The sequence below is a fragment of the Aotus nancymaae genome, unplaced genomic scaffold (assembly GCF_030222135.1).
Source record: "Aotus nancymaae isolate 86718 unplaced genomic scaffold, 86718_ANA_hifiasm-v0.15.2.pri h1tg000040l, whole genome shotgun sequence".
Taxonomy (NCBI): Eukaryota; Metazoa; Chordata; class Mammalia; order Primates; family Aotidae; genus Aotus; species Aotus nancymaae.
The window spans coordinates 111716184-111732664 of NW_026988454.1; the positions used below are offsets into that span (position 1 = coordinate 111716184).

The 16481-nt window shown below is 35.7% G+C and overlaps 1 protein-coding gene across 1 annotated transcript in view; it reads right to left on the minus strand.

Moving 5' to 3' along the window:
- Positions 1 to 16481, minus strand: part of TFAP2D (transcription factor AP-2 delta) — a 61706-nt gene that overhangs the window by 31870 nt on the left and 13355 nt on the right. Inside the window, exons 4-5 of the mRNA XM_012441526.2 lie at positions 14481 to 14646; positions 14189 to 14307 (exon numbers count right to left, since the gene is read on the minus strand). Of these exons, the coding sequence (XP_012296949.1) occupies positions 14189 to 14307; positions 14481 to 14646 (285 nt within the window). The remainder of the gene's footprint in view (positions 1 to 14188; positions 14308 to 14480; positions 14647 to 16481) is intronic.

The following is a 16481-nucleotide window of genomic DNA, read 5'->3' on the forward strand; positions in this document are numbered from 1 at the left end:
GTTGTCAGACAAATCATTTCCTACTTAAACTATTCAAGAAAAATGACCTTTTTCGGGGAGAGGAAGGGAGGTAATAAGGAAGAATGAGGGGAAATTGAGGAACAGAGAAGTGACTTAGCAAGCAGAGATATGTGGAAAATTGAGGGGAAGAAAACAAAACACAGAAGTGTTGACTCCCCTTATGGCTCTGGCCATTAGATCAGACTGACTTCCAAGGTTTTACACATGATTCACAAGTGAAATAGCCCCATGGACAAGTCATTTTGTGGCTGCTGAACCTACAACCCATTCGCAATGAATCTAAACTATTCAGATGTCTTTTCCATGAGACCTATTAAAATACCAGCAAAGCATTCAGATAACTTTTCAAGAAAGTTGGAGCACTTTTTGGAAAATCAAGAATAACTTTTGCTCTCTCACAAAATTCTAAACACAAATTTTTAAGAAATGGAGTAAAAATTGCTTCCCAGCAAAGTAACTCATGAAAATCAATCTGGAAAACAATGGTATTTTTAAAGCTTAATCAAGACAAATCTTACCTAGCCACTAAACTTTTTTTTTTAAAGTCAAGTTTTCTAAACAAAATGTAGTACATATATACCATGGAATACTATGCAGCCACAAACAAGAATGAGATCATATTCTTTGCAAGAGTAGCTGGAGGTCATTATCCTAAGTAAGCTACCACAGGAACAGAAAACCAAATACTGTGTGTTCTTACTTATAAGTGGGAGCTTAACAATGAGAACACATGGACACAAAGAGAGGAAGAACAGACATGGGGACCTACTTCAGGGTGGAAAGTGGGAGGCGGGAGAGAATCAGAAAATACACCTATTGGGTAGTATGCTTATTGCCTGGGTGATGAAATAATCTGTACACCAAACCCCCACGACCGTGTAGTTTACCTATATTACAAACCTTCACATGGACCCCTAAACCTAAAAGTTATAAAAGTTTTTACAGTATATATGTTAATACTAAGCATCTACTCACCTACTTTATTCAAGGCACAGTGCTAGCTAGGAGCAATGGAGAATATAAAAGAGTACTAAAGATTGCCTGTCTCTACAAAAATGACAGTCTTAACAATAACAGTAGCAACAACAAGAAGTATCTTAGCAGCACCTTATTTTTATTGTACCTATATGAATATTACCTATAACCTTTTCATGTTTGTTGTTATTATGGTGACAGTATATAATACAAGATGTTATAGTACAAGTACTAGAAAAAAATGAAATAGCTAATGATATGAAGAAAAAGGAGAAAAAGTTTATAGACATACAAAATAAATATACAAAAGAGAACAGTTAATATCAATGAAAATATCTTTAGTAAAGGTGCTAGCAATTTGGGAGGCAGGAGCAGGAGGATCCCTTGAGTCCAGGAGTTAGAGAGAAACCTGGACAACATAGCAAGACTGCATCTCTAGAAAAATTTAAAAATTAGTCAGATGTGGTGGTGTATGCCTGCAGTACCTAGCTACTCAGGAGGCTGAGGCTGGAGGATTGCTTGGCATCATAAAGTTGAGACTGTAGTGAGCCACCTGCACTCCAGCTTGGGTGACAAAGTAAGATCCTGTCTCAGAAAAAAAAAAAAAAAGATTCCATTTTTTTTCATTTCCCTAAGGTGAGACCTCCTCTCCTAGGCCTTAGCAAAAAAAGTCTAGTTTAATAAAAAAAGATATTGTAATAAGTAAACATATTAGTGTAGTTAATGTTTTATAAACTCTGATCATGCCCCTCCCCACATATATTTCAAATGAGCAATGACAGATCTTTAGTTGTATTTTAATATTTGTGTGGTGGAAAACATCATTGTTTTTTCTTCTATTTTAAATAGAGAGATGATATAACTAAATGGAAAGGATCTCTATATTAATTAATCTGGATAGTGCTAGTTTAATGGAGGCTCACAGCTTAAGGTAAGAAAATATTGAATATTTGGAGGAAGAAATGGCACAAAGGCATGTGTGTGTGTGTGTGTGTGTGTGTGTTTTAAGGTCATTGCCATGCCATACAGGAAACTCACTGTTGCTTGAAAAATGATAGAAGGGAAATTATTTGAGAAGTTTACAAATTTGGAAGTAAAAATGTTTTAAAGCTTGACCTATCAAATAATGCTACAGCACCTGACTAGAGGATGAACTCATGTGGACCTCAGAATTCAAAAGTATTTTGTAACTAATAGTATAATACCATCAGTGGTGTCATCTTTTTACAACAGGTCAAGTTCCATATGTTAATATAGCTGGACATTGCTGTTGTTACTGAAACAGATATTTAAAAAGTATTTTAACAGAGACAATCTATCTATCTGTCTGTGTCTATCTATCTGTCCATCCATCTATCTATCTATCTATCGGTCTAGCTATCTGATCCTTTTTCCTTTACTGTTTGCACAATAGTGGGAGATGTAAAACAGGACAAACAGGAGGATGGCAGCATGCCTCTTGAATTTTGTGCTAAAACCTGATACTTGCAGATCTGTCCCATTTTATGCAAAGCTCTCACCGTGTGGTAGTTTTAAAAACAGTTTGAGTGGGACAGCTGCTATTTACATTTACACTGACAGCCAGATCCTTCCTTCCCTCAGTTCTGTTTACTGCTTTCTCCTGCTTGCGATATAACATTGTTACAGGATGTATAGCAATGCTACATCAAAAGAAGTGGCAAGTGAAGACACTCTGATATGTAGTTAACATGTGTATATCATGCCACAAAAGCTTTGTGTGTGAGGACCCAAGAATGAATGAACAAATGGATCCATTAATTAAAATACACATGGTATTCAGAAACAATGACAAATTTATAGTCAAGTTCTTTACAACAGATGTTAGTCAACAGGTTATAGAAAACTAGACATTTTATAATTAGAAAAGCATATTAATAAAACAGTAAGAAGTTTGACCGATTTGGGAAAATAAAGACCTATGAGCTCCTCTGTCTCTGCGGTGGCACAAAATCCCTATGTGAACAATGAACTGAAGTGCAATAACCGGTGGTGGAAAGAACAATCCAGAAAAGCCTGAGGACATTTTTCCTCCTATTTCCAGAACAGCAAACATGGCTGCCGTCACCTCATTTCTGGGAGAGAAGTAGAATTCCCTTGCTCCCTTTTGTTTTTCAGAGCTACTTTAAGCTGTCCCTTTATTTCAATGTACTGCAGCACTTGGCCATCCACCTTTTTTAAAAAAAAAATTAATTTAATACAATTGAAGCAACACACTAAATTTGACATACTTCCATTTTATTCCATATCATTTCAAGAATTACATATTTTAGAATAGGATCGAATGATATTTCTGTCTTTAGGTCTTAGGCCAGCATCCTTAGCAAACTAACACAGGAACAGAAAACCAAATACCACATGTTCTCACTTGTAAGTGGGAGCTAAATGATGAGAACACATGGACACACAGAGGGGAACAACACACACTGGGGTCTTTTGGAGAGTGGAGGGTGGGAGGTAAGAGAAGATCAAAAAAAATAATCAATGGGTACTAGCCTTAATACTTGGGTGATAAAATAATTGGCACAACAAACCCCCACGACACAAGTTTACCTATGTAACAAACCTGCATTTGTACCCCTGAACTTAATAAAAGTTAAAAAAAAGAAGTAGGGTACATGGGTGTATAGGCAGACCAGGTAGGTATTTGGAGGGAAGTATTTCAAGTGCAAGGCTCTAGGCATTATGTGCCACTTGATAAGCACACCTTCTAAAAAAGTGGAAACCATGTAGGATTTTCAACTTTTCAATGTAACAGAAGCAGATAATAACTTAAATTAAATATCTCTCTTAAAAAGTGGGCACAAATAAATTCCAGAACATAGGAAGAACATAAAAGATAAATTTGTTCCCTGATTTTAGGGATCATTTTTCCATGCTCCAAAGCAAAAAGTAAAAAATTAGGAAGAAATGTTGGGAAAAATTTAAGTGATATTTATTGAGGTTGCCCTGAAATAGAAGGTTAATGGCAAAATGTTTTCTGAGGAAAGATTGATTGCACATTGTACCAAGATTCTGGGTTTTATAAGAAACAGATTTAAATGCAGATTTAAGGGAAGGCAGCCACTATTGAGTTAATATGAAACTGTAAGAGCCTCTGTCTGGCTGGGTTCTTGCATGATGAGACCTGTCTTATTTGGCTAATACGGTATGAACTCTATAAACAAAAGAGAAAATGTGGTAGGAAGTAGAGATAGCATTGTTAGGAAAACAAAGCCTTCGGCCTGTGGAAAAGTATATTTGTGTAGGTGGATTTAATATAAGATGAAGCTTGCACTTAAAATTAGTAGGGAAAAGATAGATTATCAATAGAAAGTGTTAAGCCAACAAGGTGGCCACCTGGTAAAACAAACAAACAAACAAATAGAACTGGGTCTATAGCAGACGCTTAGCCACAAAACAAAGTCCAGATGGATCATAAATTTAAACATAAAAAAATGAAACCACACAATAGTTAGAATATAACATGGTATTATTTTATAATCTTGGAATTAAAAAAGCCTTTTACAGTGTTCCAATTAAAACTAAAAGCCATGAAATAAAATATGAGAAATATAATTATATTAATATAAAAAAGTTCTGCAAGCAAAGATCTCAATAAATGAAGCAAATGAACAAAAACCTGTAACAGCCAACTGACAAATAAAAGTATGTAATACAAAAGACACACTAACATATAATGTCAATTTTCCTAAAATAGACTGAAAACTTACAAATCAATAAGGAAAGTACAAAAAATTACTCCATTTATACAAAATAAGTAAGTAGACTGAAAAGCTCACAAAAGTCTCAGAATATTCTCAATCTCCTTTATAATGGAGGGTTTTATTTTTAAGTCAATCAAATTAGCAAAGATTTAAAAAATTGATAGTCTCCTGTTTAGAGTACAAGAAAGTACTATAATGTCAATGGTTCCTACCGTCATTGCTGATAGGATTATAAATTTGCAGACACTATTAAAGAGAATCTGCCAATAATTGATCAAAACTATAAATGCAAATATCTTTTGACCTTGCAACACCATTCCTAGACATTTATTGAATATACACACTTGCATATTTGTGGAACTATTTATATAAGTTTGAGGTTCTTCATTGAAGCACTATTTGTAATAGCCAAAGACTGAAAACAACTAAATGATATTTAGTAGAGTACTGGTTAAATAAATTGTAATGCATCATTCAGTAAAATACCATGAGCATTTAAAAGAATAAACAACTTGTAAGCACTGTAAAAAAGAATGCATACTAAGACAAACTGTGAAAAAAATTAATTGCAAAATAGTGTCTACAGAATGTTATAATTTGTTTTAGAAATGGATAAAAGAGATACACACATATATCTTTGGAAGGAACAGATAAACTAGTAACATTTGTTTTCTTCTGGGAGGGAAACTGAATAACTGGGGAACAGAGTGAAAAGGAAGTATTTTACTGAATACTTTTTCGTAACTTTTGAATCCTAAACTATTTGTTTGTATTATTTGTTTAAACTTGTATTAATCAAAAAGTAAATTACTCTTTGCCTTGTTCTTGGAAAAGTTTAATTCTGAACTCAAATATTTATTGCAAATGGAATGTGGGTAATTCCAAGTCTTCCACTGTTATTAAATAAAACTTAATCATCACTAGGAATAATTACAGCCTACAATTTGATTAGAATACCTGCAAATTTCAATAAATGTGAACAATGGGAGCCACAGCTTATTCCTATAATCCAGCCTTTGGGAGGCCCAGATGGAAGGGTCACTTGAATCTAGATTTCCGGGCCAGCCTGGGCAAAAAAATGAGATCCCTACTTCTACAAAAAATCAAAACTTAGCCAGGCATGGTGGCACATGTCTGTGATCATAGCTATTCAGGAGGCTGAGGCAGGAAGACCCCTTGAGTCCAGGATGTAGAGGCTGCAGTGAGCCATGTTCATGCCACTACACTCCAGTCTGGACAACAGAGCTCTTAAGACTCTGTCTCTAGGAACAAAATAACCAAAAATGAAAAAAGCATTTGTTGATTCATTAAGTTTTGAAAGAGAATCCTAGAAAAAAGAAAAGAAAGACACTGAGAAAAGAATGCAGACATGCTTTTAAGTGAGCATCACTATATGCAAAAGTGAATAATGAGCTAGACCAAAGGTAGCAAGGGAAAAACTGAGGCAAATTGGTTTGAATATATTTGCCTTTATGTGGAAGAGTCACCATGAGTAGGAACAGGAGTTTATGGACACCCAAGCACATAGTCAGACATAACAACATATGTGTAGTATCCTATTCCTTCTGCCTCTACATACAAATACATTTTATTCCTTCTGCCTCTACATGCAAATACATTTCCCTTCTAGAAATGAATGAAGTCTTAAAATGTAGCCCAGGGGAGTGATGTTAGAAACTTTGCAAATGATTTTAAAAGATATACTCTAAGATGGTATCTATTTATCCATAATATTGTGTGATACTATTTTAGGTTCATTGAGACCAATTATTGAATACTGATAAATGTAAATTTTTAGATAATAGGTAACAATAAATGTTATCTGATTACCAATTGCTGCAACAGAGTCTCCTAGATGGAAATTATTCTGTGCTTAGAATAAGATATTTATGGATGATGCAAAACCTCATAGTCTAAAAAAATGCAAAACTGTCCCCAAGAAGACACTATCAGTGCCGAAGTGTGTGTATGTAAAAGGGAACACCAGAGCTTTTCCAGGTGAAAACGTCTGACTAAAGTGAACATTAATTAGAGCTATTAATATAAGGGTTCAACAAATACTCTTTTCATATCAAACACACTTTTAGAAGAAAGCTGAAAACCTTTCTCCCAAAGGTGGGACTAATGTGGGAATGTAATGTCTGGAGAAGGCCAGAGAAGGAGCAATTTGGGAAATGACGGTTCATGAGTTCCTCAAGTTTCATATGCCTTTAGTTTCATGTGTCAAAAAAAAAAAAAAAAAGCCTATTGTTGGGCTTTTCATATGTCAAAAAAAAAAAAAAAAAAAAACCTGCTCATTGCTCTTGCTGTGTGAGAAGAATGAGAAAATCAGCTTTGTTCTAAACTCTATGAGAAGAATGACTTGCAATAAGTATTCCCTAAACAAATGTTACCCCTAACACTTGGCAAAATGATTCCGGTGTTTCAAGCCTACAAGTCTCATGCATTCAATGATACTTCTTTCCAAAGAATAATCACATCAAGAAAACTTCTTTGGTAGATCTAACCTATAGGAAAGAGTTCATTGACAAGTTACTTGTTTTTCTTTGTTTCCTGGGAATGCAGTCATTTAGGCTGAGGATTAAAGGCAGAAGGGAAATACCACCTAAGTGGTAGGATTTCTTTCTACTGCCTTTTGGTAGTTTGGCTAGAGTGGAATAAAAAGGTTTTGTAGGGGAATCTTGCAACTAATAACTTACTGAATTGGCATCCTTTCAAAAGTACAATGGAGGCCGGGCATGGTGACTCACACCTGTAACCCCAGCACTTTGGGAGGTTGAGGTGGGCAGATCACTTGAGGTTGGGAATTTGAGACCAGCCTGACCAACATGGAGAAACGCTGTTTCTACTAAAATACAAAATTAGCCAGGTGTGGTGGTTCATGCCTGTAATCCCAGCTACTCGGGGGGCTGAGGCAGTGGAATCGCTTGAACCTGGGAGGTGGAGGTTGTGGTGAGCCAAGATCTCACCATTGCACTCCAACCTGGGCAACAAGAACGATACTCTGTCTCAAAAAAAAAAAAAAAAAAAAGTACAATGGATACTACTGATAATTATTTCAGGGGAGATTTAACCAAGATTTAATGCCCCCCTAATTTTGAGAGATTAAATATAAGGCTCATCAGGTTTTAAAAATCTTGTACAAGTGGACAAAGGTTTTGGAGCTTGGGCACAAGAAAGTTCAAGAAACTTGTCCAGGATTCCTAGCCAGAAGGGAGGACCAATCTAATGAGAAAAACAGGCTCAAAGATCTTTCTTTCCCTGAGTTTTACTTTAGTTAAATTCAGAAGCAACTCAGCAATGCAACTGTTCATAATATATGCCACAAAAACAAATCCAAATGGGAAATATGCCACGGTGCTGCAAACCAGAAGATCTGGGTTCTCATCCTTCCTGCACCCAATTGTAAAATCCTGTGCAGAACAGCTATTCTCACTTTGCTTTTAGTTTTCTCATTTGAGAATAATGATAACTGAAATTTATTGAGCAATGGCTTTATGCTGGGCACCGTGGTAAGTGCTTTACAAACATTCTGATTGAATCCTTACAACAATCTTATGAGAAGGGCATTGTTTTTTAATGCTATCTTATAAATAAGGACGCTTATGCTCAGACAGGTTGTGTGTCTTCCCTTATAGCAAGCGTAGAAGTGAGTTCAGACACGTTTATCTGACTCCAGAAACCACAGTTACCTACTATGCTCTAGTGCCTAGACTACTCACTCTTCGTTTTCCTACAGGGCTAAAGTTTTATGACTTTGCATAAATTTTACTATTAAGTAGCACTATTTTTTAGGAGGAAGGAAACTAGGAGACAGATACTAATTTTTATAAAGTGGCTTTATGAGGGGCCTATTGTGCAAATGCTTAATCTATGAATGTAGTTAATTCTACAAGAAACACAGGGCAGATGTTGTGGTAGATATGGATGCTAGACCATAAAGTTTTTATCTTTTCTTTACAGACTATAGAGTTGTTTCTGAGAAGACTCTGCTCAGCTAGAGGTTATATTCTCTAGCATATCCCACTGACATCCTCACAATAAAGTATGGCCATGTGACTAATTCTTATAGAATGTGAATAGTAGTAACTGGGTTGTTTCCTTGCTAGAGTGGATAAGAAGCAGTATACTTTCACCATTATGCCTTTCCTCATCTGTGAGCTAAATGAATAGGACTCTAAGACTTAGGCAGAGTAAACTATGGACAGAAGAACTCTGGGTCCCTGGGTCTTTGAATGAGACACCAACAATAAGAAAGGCCCCTGATAATGAACATTCACATCAGACTGTGATGAGTGAGAAATTAGCTTCTATTATGTTAAGCCACAGAAATTTTGGGAACTGTTATAACAGCTGGCATTATCCTCATCATTATAGATATTATGGTCTTTATTTATTAATTAGGAAAATAAAGCTCAGTAACCAGTCCAAAGTCAGACCATACTTGAAAAATGATATTATTCTGAGGGTAAGAGGTGTTGGAAGAAATACCAGGTAAAGGGTTAACAGATTTTGCAAGTGGCACAAAACAACTAATTTACATGAGTTAGCATGTCCAAGACGGGGTCTGAGAGTACATACTTTGGAATGAAAGATAAGAGCAACAGTTACTAAGGATTTAAGCTGAGAAAGAGTGATGGAGATCATACACAATATTTGGAAGTGGTTCCGTTTCTTCTGCTGATATATATATATATTCTCCATTGTCCTATACTGTTTAAATACACACACACACACACACACACACACACACACATACACATAGATAGATAGATAGAGAGAGAATTTAATCTCCTATCATAACAAATTTCAGCTCAAGGTATTTGTATTTAAGAACTTAAATAAGCTGTACTTTCAGAATCCTGAATGTTGCCTGAGAATGTTACACGAGCTTTTGCAAATGTAGCAAAACTGTCCCAAGAAAGCAACCCACTCAGGCAGGCAGAATTTCCTTCTGGCAATATTCTGCAATGTCAGCCATCTTGGAAAATCATAGGTAAGAAGGGAGTGATAGGCAGGAATAATGAGATGATTGACTTCTTGCATTTATTTGAATAACGACCAGCTCTAAAAACATTCTTCTGAAGTAAAATATGGAGGAGGCATCCACAAAAGTTGCCGATTCAAAAGTAATAAACATATAACAAGGGTGTTAAAACTGGAATTGTAATGTTGGTCAAATTCCTTGAATGTTTCCTAGAGAAAATAATTTCCACTCTAGAAGAGAATTATTTCTACTCTTTGAGTGTAAAATTATTCCAATGTTTCTTCAAGAAGATCAGTTAAGCAAATCTAAGTCACTGTATTTTTCAGAGACTGATATCTTTCCGATATTATAGATACTAGAATGGATAAGAGCAATGTAATTGACAAAGGAAAATGAAAAGAAGAGGTTTGTAATAAAGCAGGGTACAAGGAGTTATACCTAATTATTACCTATAGATTTAAACCACTAGGATGAAGACATATGGTTAAAAAAGAAGTTATATATGGTATTGATTTTGTGGGACTCAATTCAAATATTTCTGTATCATTCAAAATTAAATGTATCTATGTTATGTAGACCTCCCAAAAGCTCCACTGTAAATATCTACCTTATTAAAATGTTCACTTTTCAAACAACTTTATCAGGTGGAAAATCATTCAGTCAGTCTCCAGTTCTTCATCCCATTAGTTAGTAAATGCAATAATATTTGTAACAGAAGAGTTGTGAATTATTGGAATATACTGTAAATTTGCATCAAATAATCCTGTTTTATACATCCTTAAAATGATCTCTAAAAATAATGATTCTAATATGTGAATTTAGAAACAATGCTAGGAGCTATTCATAGAGTGACTCCATTTAAAAGGAATATAGAAAAAATGATATTAAAATAATTTTTTAAAAGTGAAAACAAAAGATAAGCATGGAAACCTGGGGATATCATAATAAAACCTGTTATGTCAGTAACAAGTGTTGTTTTTGAAAAACAAATACTCATTTCCTAATCTGAATCCCCATAATAAGGCACCTTATTGTTCATTGACTGGATCTTTACAAAGATTACGTCATCTCTGTGTGGAAAGCCTGCCAGGGTTCCCACACACTATACTTTCGTTGGTGTTCTATAAAAATATCAACAATGGCAAGGCTGTATTTAAATCTTCCCCAGAAAGAGGCAGAGTCAAGCTCTGCAAAGTTGTAGAAGTTTAACCTTCATGAGATTTATTTATAAGTCTGTTCTATGAGGAATAAAATCAATTAGATGTTTTTTCTCCTATGCTCAGTATTGTACCAAAATGGGAGGATAGGATTAAACCCCATTAATGCATTGGGTCATCAGGATGTTTGAGAAACTACTCATCTGGTCGTGACTAAACTACTCTATAACAATTTCAAGCAACAGTTTTAAGAGACAGTTAAGAAAAGTTAAGTTACTAATTATTGGCAAGTAAAATGCACATATAAGTTAATGCAGAAAATCTAGAAGATAAAGGAGAGATTTCAGTTTTAAAATGATGGAAAAAATAGTAGTATTCTTTCCCACAAGACCATAGAAAGGTCATATAAGAAAGCCAATGGACTATTTTAGATACTAAAAATCTAGTTTTAGAATTTTTGAAAAGTGTCTAAAAAGTTTCTGACTCTTGCAAAAAATATTTGATTGAGGGGGAAAAACATTACTCAAAGACACGGTCAATTCCAGAACTTATAAACATGAAATGGTAAGCATGGTGAAATTCGTACAGAAGTAAGACTGTACAAATGGAACTAACATTAGACCCATGTTGGATCAAGTTGCCAAAATCGCTGATAAACATCAATGATTTCAATGTCTTAGGAGGTTTAATGAATCAGAGTTGAGTCACTATTATTCTTTATACATCTAATATTGTCTGCAGGGTTTCAGGGGCCATGACCTAGTTTAGAACATCGCATTCTGCTGGCTGGAAAGGAGTCATCAGCTATTACCACCAACCCAACTGAAATGTGGGGATAAAAATATAAAAGAGTCATCAACAATGAAGTCACTCTTCTTGTCACCTTGGGTTACAATGACGGCTATTTCAGTTTAGATATAATGTCCTTGTTCATAAAGATTAGGTTCTCCTCATTCCCAACGTAACTTGCAATTTTCGAAACTGTAGGTCATGATTCATGCCTTGACAGTGAGTTGTGAAATAAATTTAGTGGGTTTACAATGAACATTAAAACAGAATACAAAATATGGCACAAAATAAAAATGGCAAAGAATATTGCACATAGTAATAAAACTTTAAAAATTGTGTGTGTGTGTGTGTGTGTGTGTGTGTGTGTGTGTATGAAAGTGGACTTGAGGGTTTGAGGGTCATATTACCTTGGGAGTGAAGGGATGCAAAAGGTCCCTTTGACACTAAATCTCTTTTTTTATAGTTTAATCAATGTACCTGGAATTCATTAGTAAAAGATTTATTTCTCTACATTGTGATGATATTGGGAATTTCAAAAGAAGCACACAATTAAGATAAGATGCTCCTCAAAAGAATAAAATCTTGTTTTATTAGCCAAGGCTGATAGCTATCTGTGAGCAGAGGCCACAGCAATAGAACACAAGTTAGGCACTTTTGTGATAGGAGGGGTATGCTGAAAGAGTAGGATGACAAGACTCCAGAGATCATCCTAGGATTCCACATATTTTACTTGTACCCTTGCTGCTAGTACAGATTGATGATTCCATACAGAATATTCTAGTACACTTGGCTACCATCAAAATCAATATGAATTGTGAACATACGTTTTGTGTCTCTTCATTTGTACTGACCAGTATATGCTGTGTCTTTTTTAGGACTGACAGAGAGCATAGAGAAAAGTTTTTACTGGGATCTTTAATTTTCACACTAGTTAGAAACTTTATGAGAATTCATAAAGAATCATCCTGGGTAGTGAAAAGGAGTCCAAGGAACATTTAAATCAATGATATTTAAACATCATTATATACCAGAATCACAGAGGGAGTTTTAAAAACTTTAGATGCCTAAGCCATACCCCAAGATTGAGTTTTAGTTGATTTGGGGATGAGATCCAGAAACTTTTTAAGAAACTTTTTCAGTTGACTCTACTGTAAAGTTGGGTTTGGGAACTACTCAAGTCCTATCATCCATGTGATTCTTGAATCCCTTCTGTTATCCTGAGCAATTGTTTTGTTATAATTTTAAACAACTATAACTATAATTTTACCCACATTTTTACTTAAAATGAGCAGCAATCTGTCTCCCTTTGGAAATAACCCATTAATCATTTTTTTTCTACTCTGTTCTTTCCCAATGTGGGTGATTGATAGGTTAAAGCCATCTACCATATGCCAGCCTTTAGTACCAGCACACACAGGCAAACACAGCCCAAGATCTAGAACATGGTAATAGTAACACAGTAAATGTCAGTTGTCAATAATATTATTGTTGTGGTTGTTATTATCATGACTACTATCAGGGAACACAGCAAAGATGGCTATTGAGAGCAAAATCACCAAAGCAATTCTGCCAAGACAAATGTCAAGAACACACTACTTCTCAATGTTGCACAGTAAATGCTACATATTGACAATCTGAAAAAATTATAGATGTTTGGTTTTGTCTTTCACTCACTACTTCCTACAGTAACTATAGACAAATAATGATTGCAAGAAGTATCACAGGTGTGTTCAAGATGAGGCTTGGCAAAAGGCCCCTGCCTTTTATATTTAAAACAATAGCATTCTGTGTGATGGAAGAACTTTCCTTTGACATTCAAAAGCTCCCCCACAATTTTAAAAAAAAGTTTTCAAAAATAATTCTCCTTAAAAGAAGATTGAATAAAAATATGTAAAGTTTAGACCTTAATAAGAGAAAAGAAAGAGAAAAAGTAAGTTGGGAAAAAAGAAAACAACTTCTGGGAATATATTTATTTCCACTTCTCTTTCTGTACTACTGGTTAATCTAAACGTCGCTCTGAGTTGAGCTTTTCCACCCGTACAGCCATGAAACTTCAGCATGTCTTAAGAGAGGTCTACTAGGATTAATACAATATGTCTTCAGTCTCAGTATCATGCCTAGACTCCTGTGAACTCTTCATAAATGGTGTTTCTCTATAGGTCATGTTGTACTGAATTATAATGAATTGAGTTAGATTTACTTAAACTCTAAAATAAACAATAATACAAATGACAAGAGCCTTGCCAATTTCATGTTGCTGTTATTTAGAGGATATTTGGAGAAGTATCCAAACCTTCCATTGTCTTCTTTTCTAATACTACCAAGATTAGTAAATTACTATTTTATGAATTATCTAAATCTTATTTTAAGTCTAATTTAATCATCATTGTCAAGATAATTTAGGAAATTCACCTTAACTGTTAACTGACTTGCTGAATGGTACCGACAAAAATAAAACAGCATAATCTAAGAAACCTGAGTTTCAAAGAATTGCCAACCTTCTAGCATTATTTTGCCACACTGAAAAGTCATACCTTCGACTAATGAAGTGAGGAGAGTGACATTAGCTGCTTTCCGTCTTCCTGCTGGCAAGTTTAAGCCAAGCCTATCCAATTTCTCTCTCAGGCAGCGACCCCCATTCTTCGATTTTGCTCTGTATAAAAATGAACAAAAACTAGGTTTTGAAATTTCACATTCTGATGAAAATCATGAGATGACTTGACCCACGCGGGGAATACAATATCAGATGGAAGAAATCAGGACTAAGAGTAGAGGGTATGGTGTCAGTAAACAGACATTCTGTGCCAGAAAACAGCTTTGTCTTACCTTCTCAAAATGCCTCCCAAGAGTGAAGCATTGAGGCACTCAGGTGGTGAGAGGCGCCTCTTTACCTCAGCAATGGTCACCTTGTATTTGGAAGTAGAACTGAGAAGGGACAAACGGCCAGGGACAGAGCAAAATAAGTCTGTAGGGTTGACCACACAGGTACCACCTTGGAGGGAAAAAAGTATATAACATGTTAGTGACAGTGAAAGAAGCTAACTGCATGAGAGGCAGTAAACATCAAGAGACTATTCTGGATTTGGGAATATATGCTAACAGTTGTACTTATATATAACCCAGATCATTTCAGAGAGTTGTTCTAAATGTTCTTTCAAATACTACTCAGGGGTGTGTCTTTCCAACGTTTGAGAAAATATCTGTGAGTGTACAATTCTAATTTTAGGAAACACTGGCATCCTATGGAGTGTAGATTGACTCACCAGTGTTAATTTTGGCAGCATCCACATTAAGAAACACTTCAATTAATTACAAACCTGAATTCCAACAGTTAACCCCACAAAGTCTAGGTATTACTTTTACATGGTTGTGTGTGAACACACACAGATACACAATGTACACAATGGATGAAAACATTTTATCCACAATTACTGTCCTTTCCAAAGTGTTTGAAAACTGCCATCTTTTTCTCATCCGTCTGTCAAGTAAAGGCACCACAGTCACTCAATCCCAGGCACTGCTGAAAACCAGTTACTCATTGCCAGAAATTTCCAACCCATACAGTTGATAATACCTCTATTATATGCCAGCCCTCAATATCAGCATACAAAGGCAAATGTAGCACAAGACCTAGAACATAGTAACAGTAATACCTACTATGTTTCCTGATAATAATATTCTTATAATTGTCGTTGTCATTATTACTATTAGGGAACAAAACAAATTGTCAGTAGCAAAATCACTAAGGCAATATTGCCATGCTGTAGTTCCTGGAACAGACGCTTTCTGTCTCCAAGCTCTAGAAAGACCCTTGAGCTTCAGTCTCCTCCAGGAACAGTCTATATTCTCTATCCTCAGGCAGTCAACAATTATTGAAGCAGACTTGAGGATACAATGGTGATCATGTCTGAGAAGAGTTTCCCACTTTCCAACTCCTCCCCTACTGTAAGACTTTGGAGCCAATGTCCACCCTGCTAGCATGCTGATTATCCGGTTCCAGAACTCAAAACTGCCTCATGCATTGAGCAATCTGAAGGCAGAATTTTTAAGGGTCAGAGGCAAATTCAAAGTTGGCTTTTTTGATCATGCATTTTATTTCTTCAGTTAGGGGAAATCTTATGACCCATCTCCAGAAAAGGGTCAAGTTCTATGAGAAAAAAAGAGGTTTAAAAAAGTAGGTAGGAGAAGAAAAATGGACAGAAGAGTGTTGTCCAAAATATTTTGACTTTTTAACTTGTTAGAAGTGCAAAATCTCAGGCCCAACTCCAAACTTTCTGAGTCAGAATCTGCATTTTAATGAGATCCCTAGATGATTCACGTGCTCATTAAAGTTTGAGAAGCACTGAACTAGGACTTACCACTTTCCTCCCAAGCATCTCCTACCCTCCTTTACTAACTAGCACATATAGAATGTAACATCCGTGGTAGAAACTCTGGCATTCAGATTCTGTTATGTTTTCTGGGGTGGGTTGCAAAGATCCTGGTAGGACATTTAAAAAGGCAAAAAGATCCCAAACCTGAGGAGACAGAAAAGGCTAACCTTGCCCCACTCTTAAAATGCTTCTACCCCTGTACCTTTTGGAATTCTTCCTGACTGTCTTTCGAACACCCATGATTCCCCTGAAAGTGCTGGAGACCAGGATATTTCTCCCTCAGCATTCTAAAGCTGAATGCTTGAAACTCCTTCTCCAAACAACAACAAACAAAAACCAGGAGAGTAAATAGTGGGAACATCAGGATAGCCAACCATCTTCAGGATAGAATTTGGGTCCTGTGCACTCTGCCAAAACCTCCATGCCAGTGCCTGAAAACCTGTTCTCACTTAGA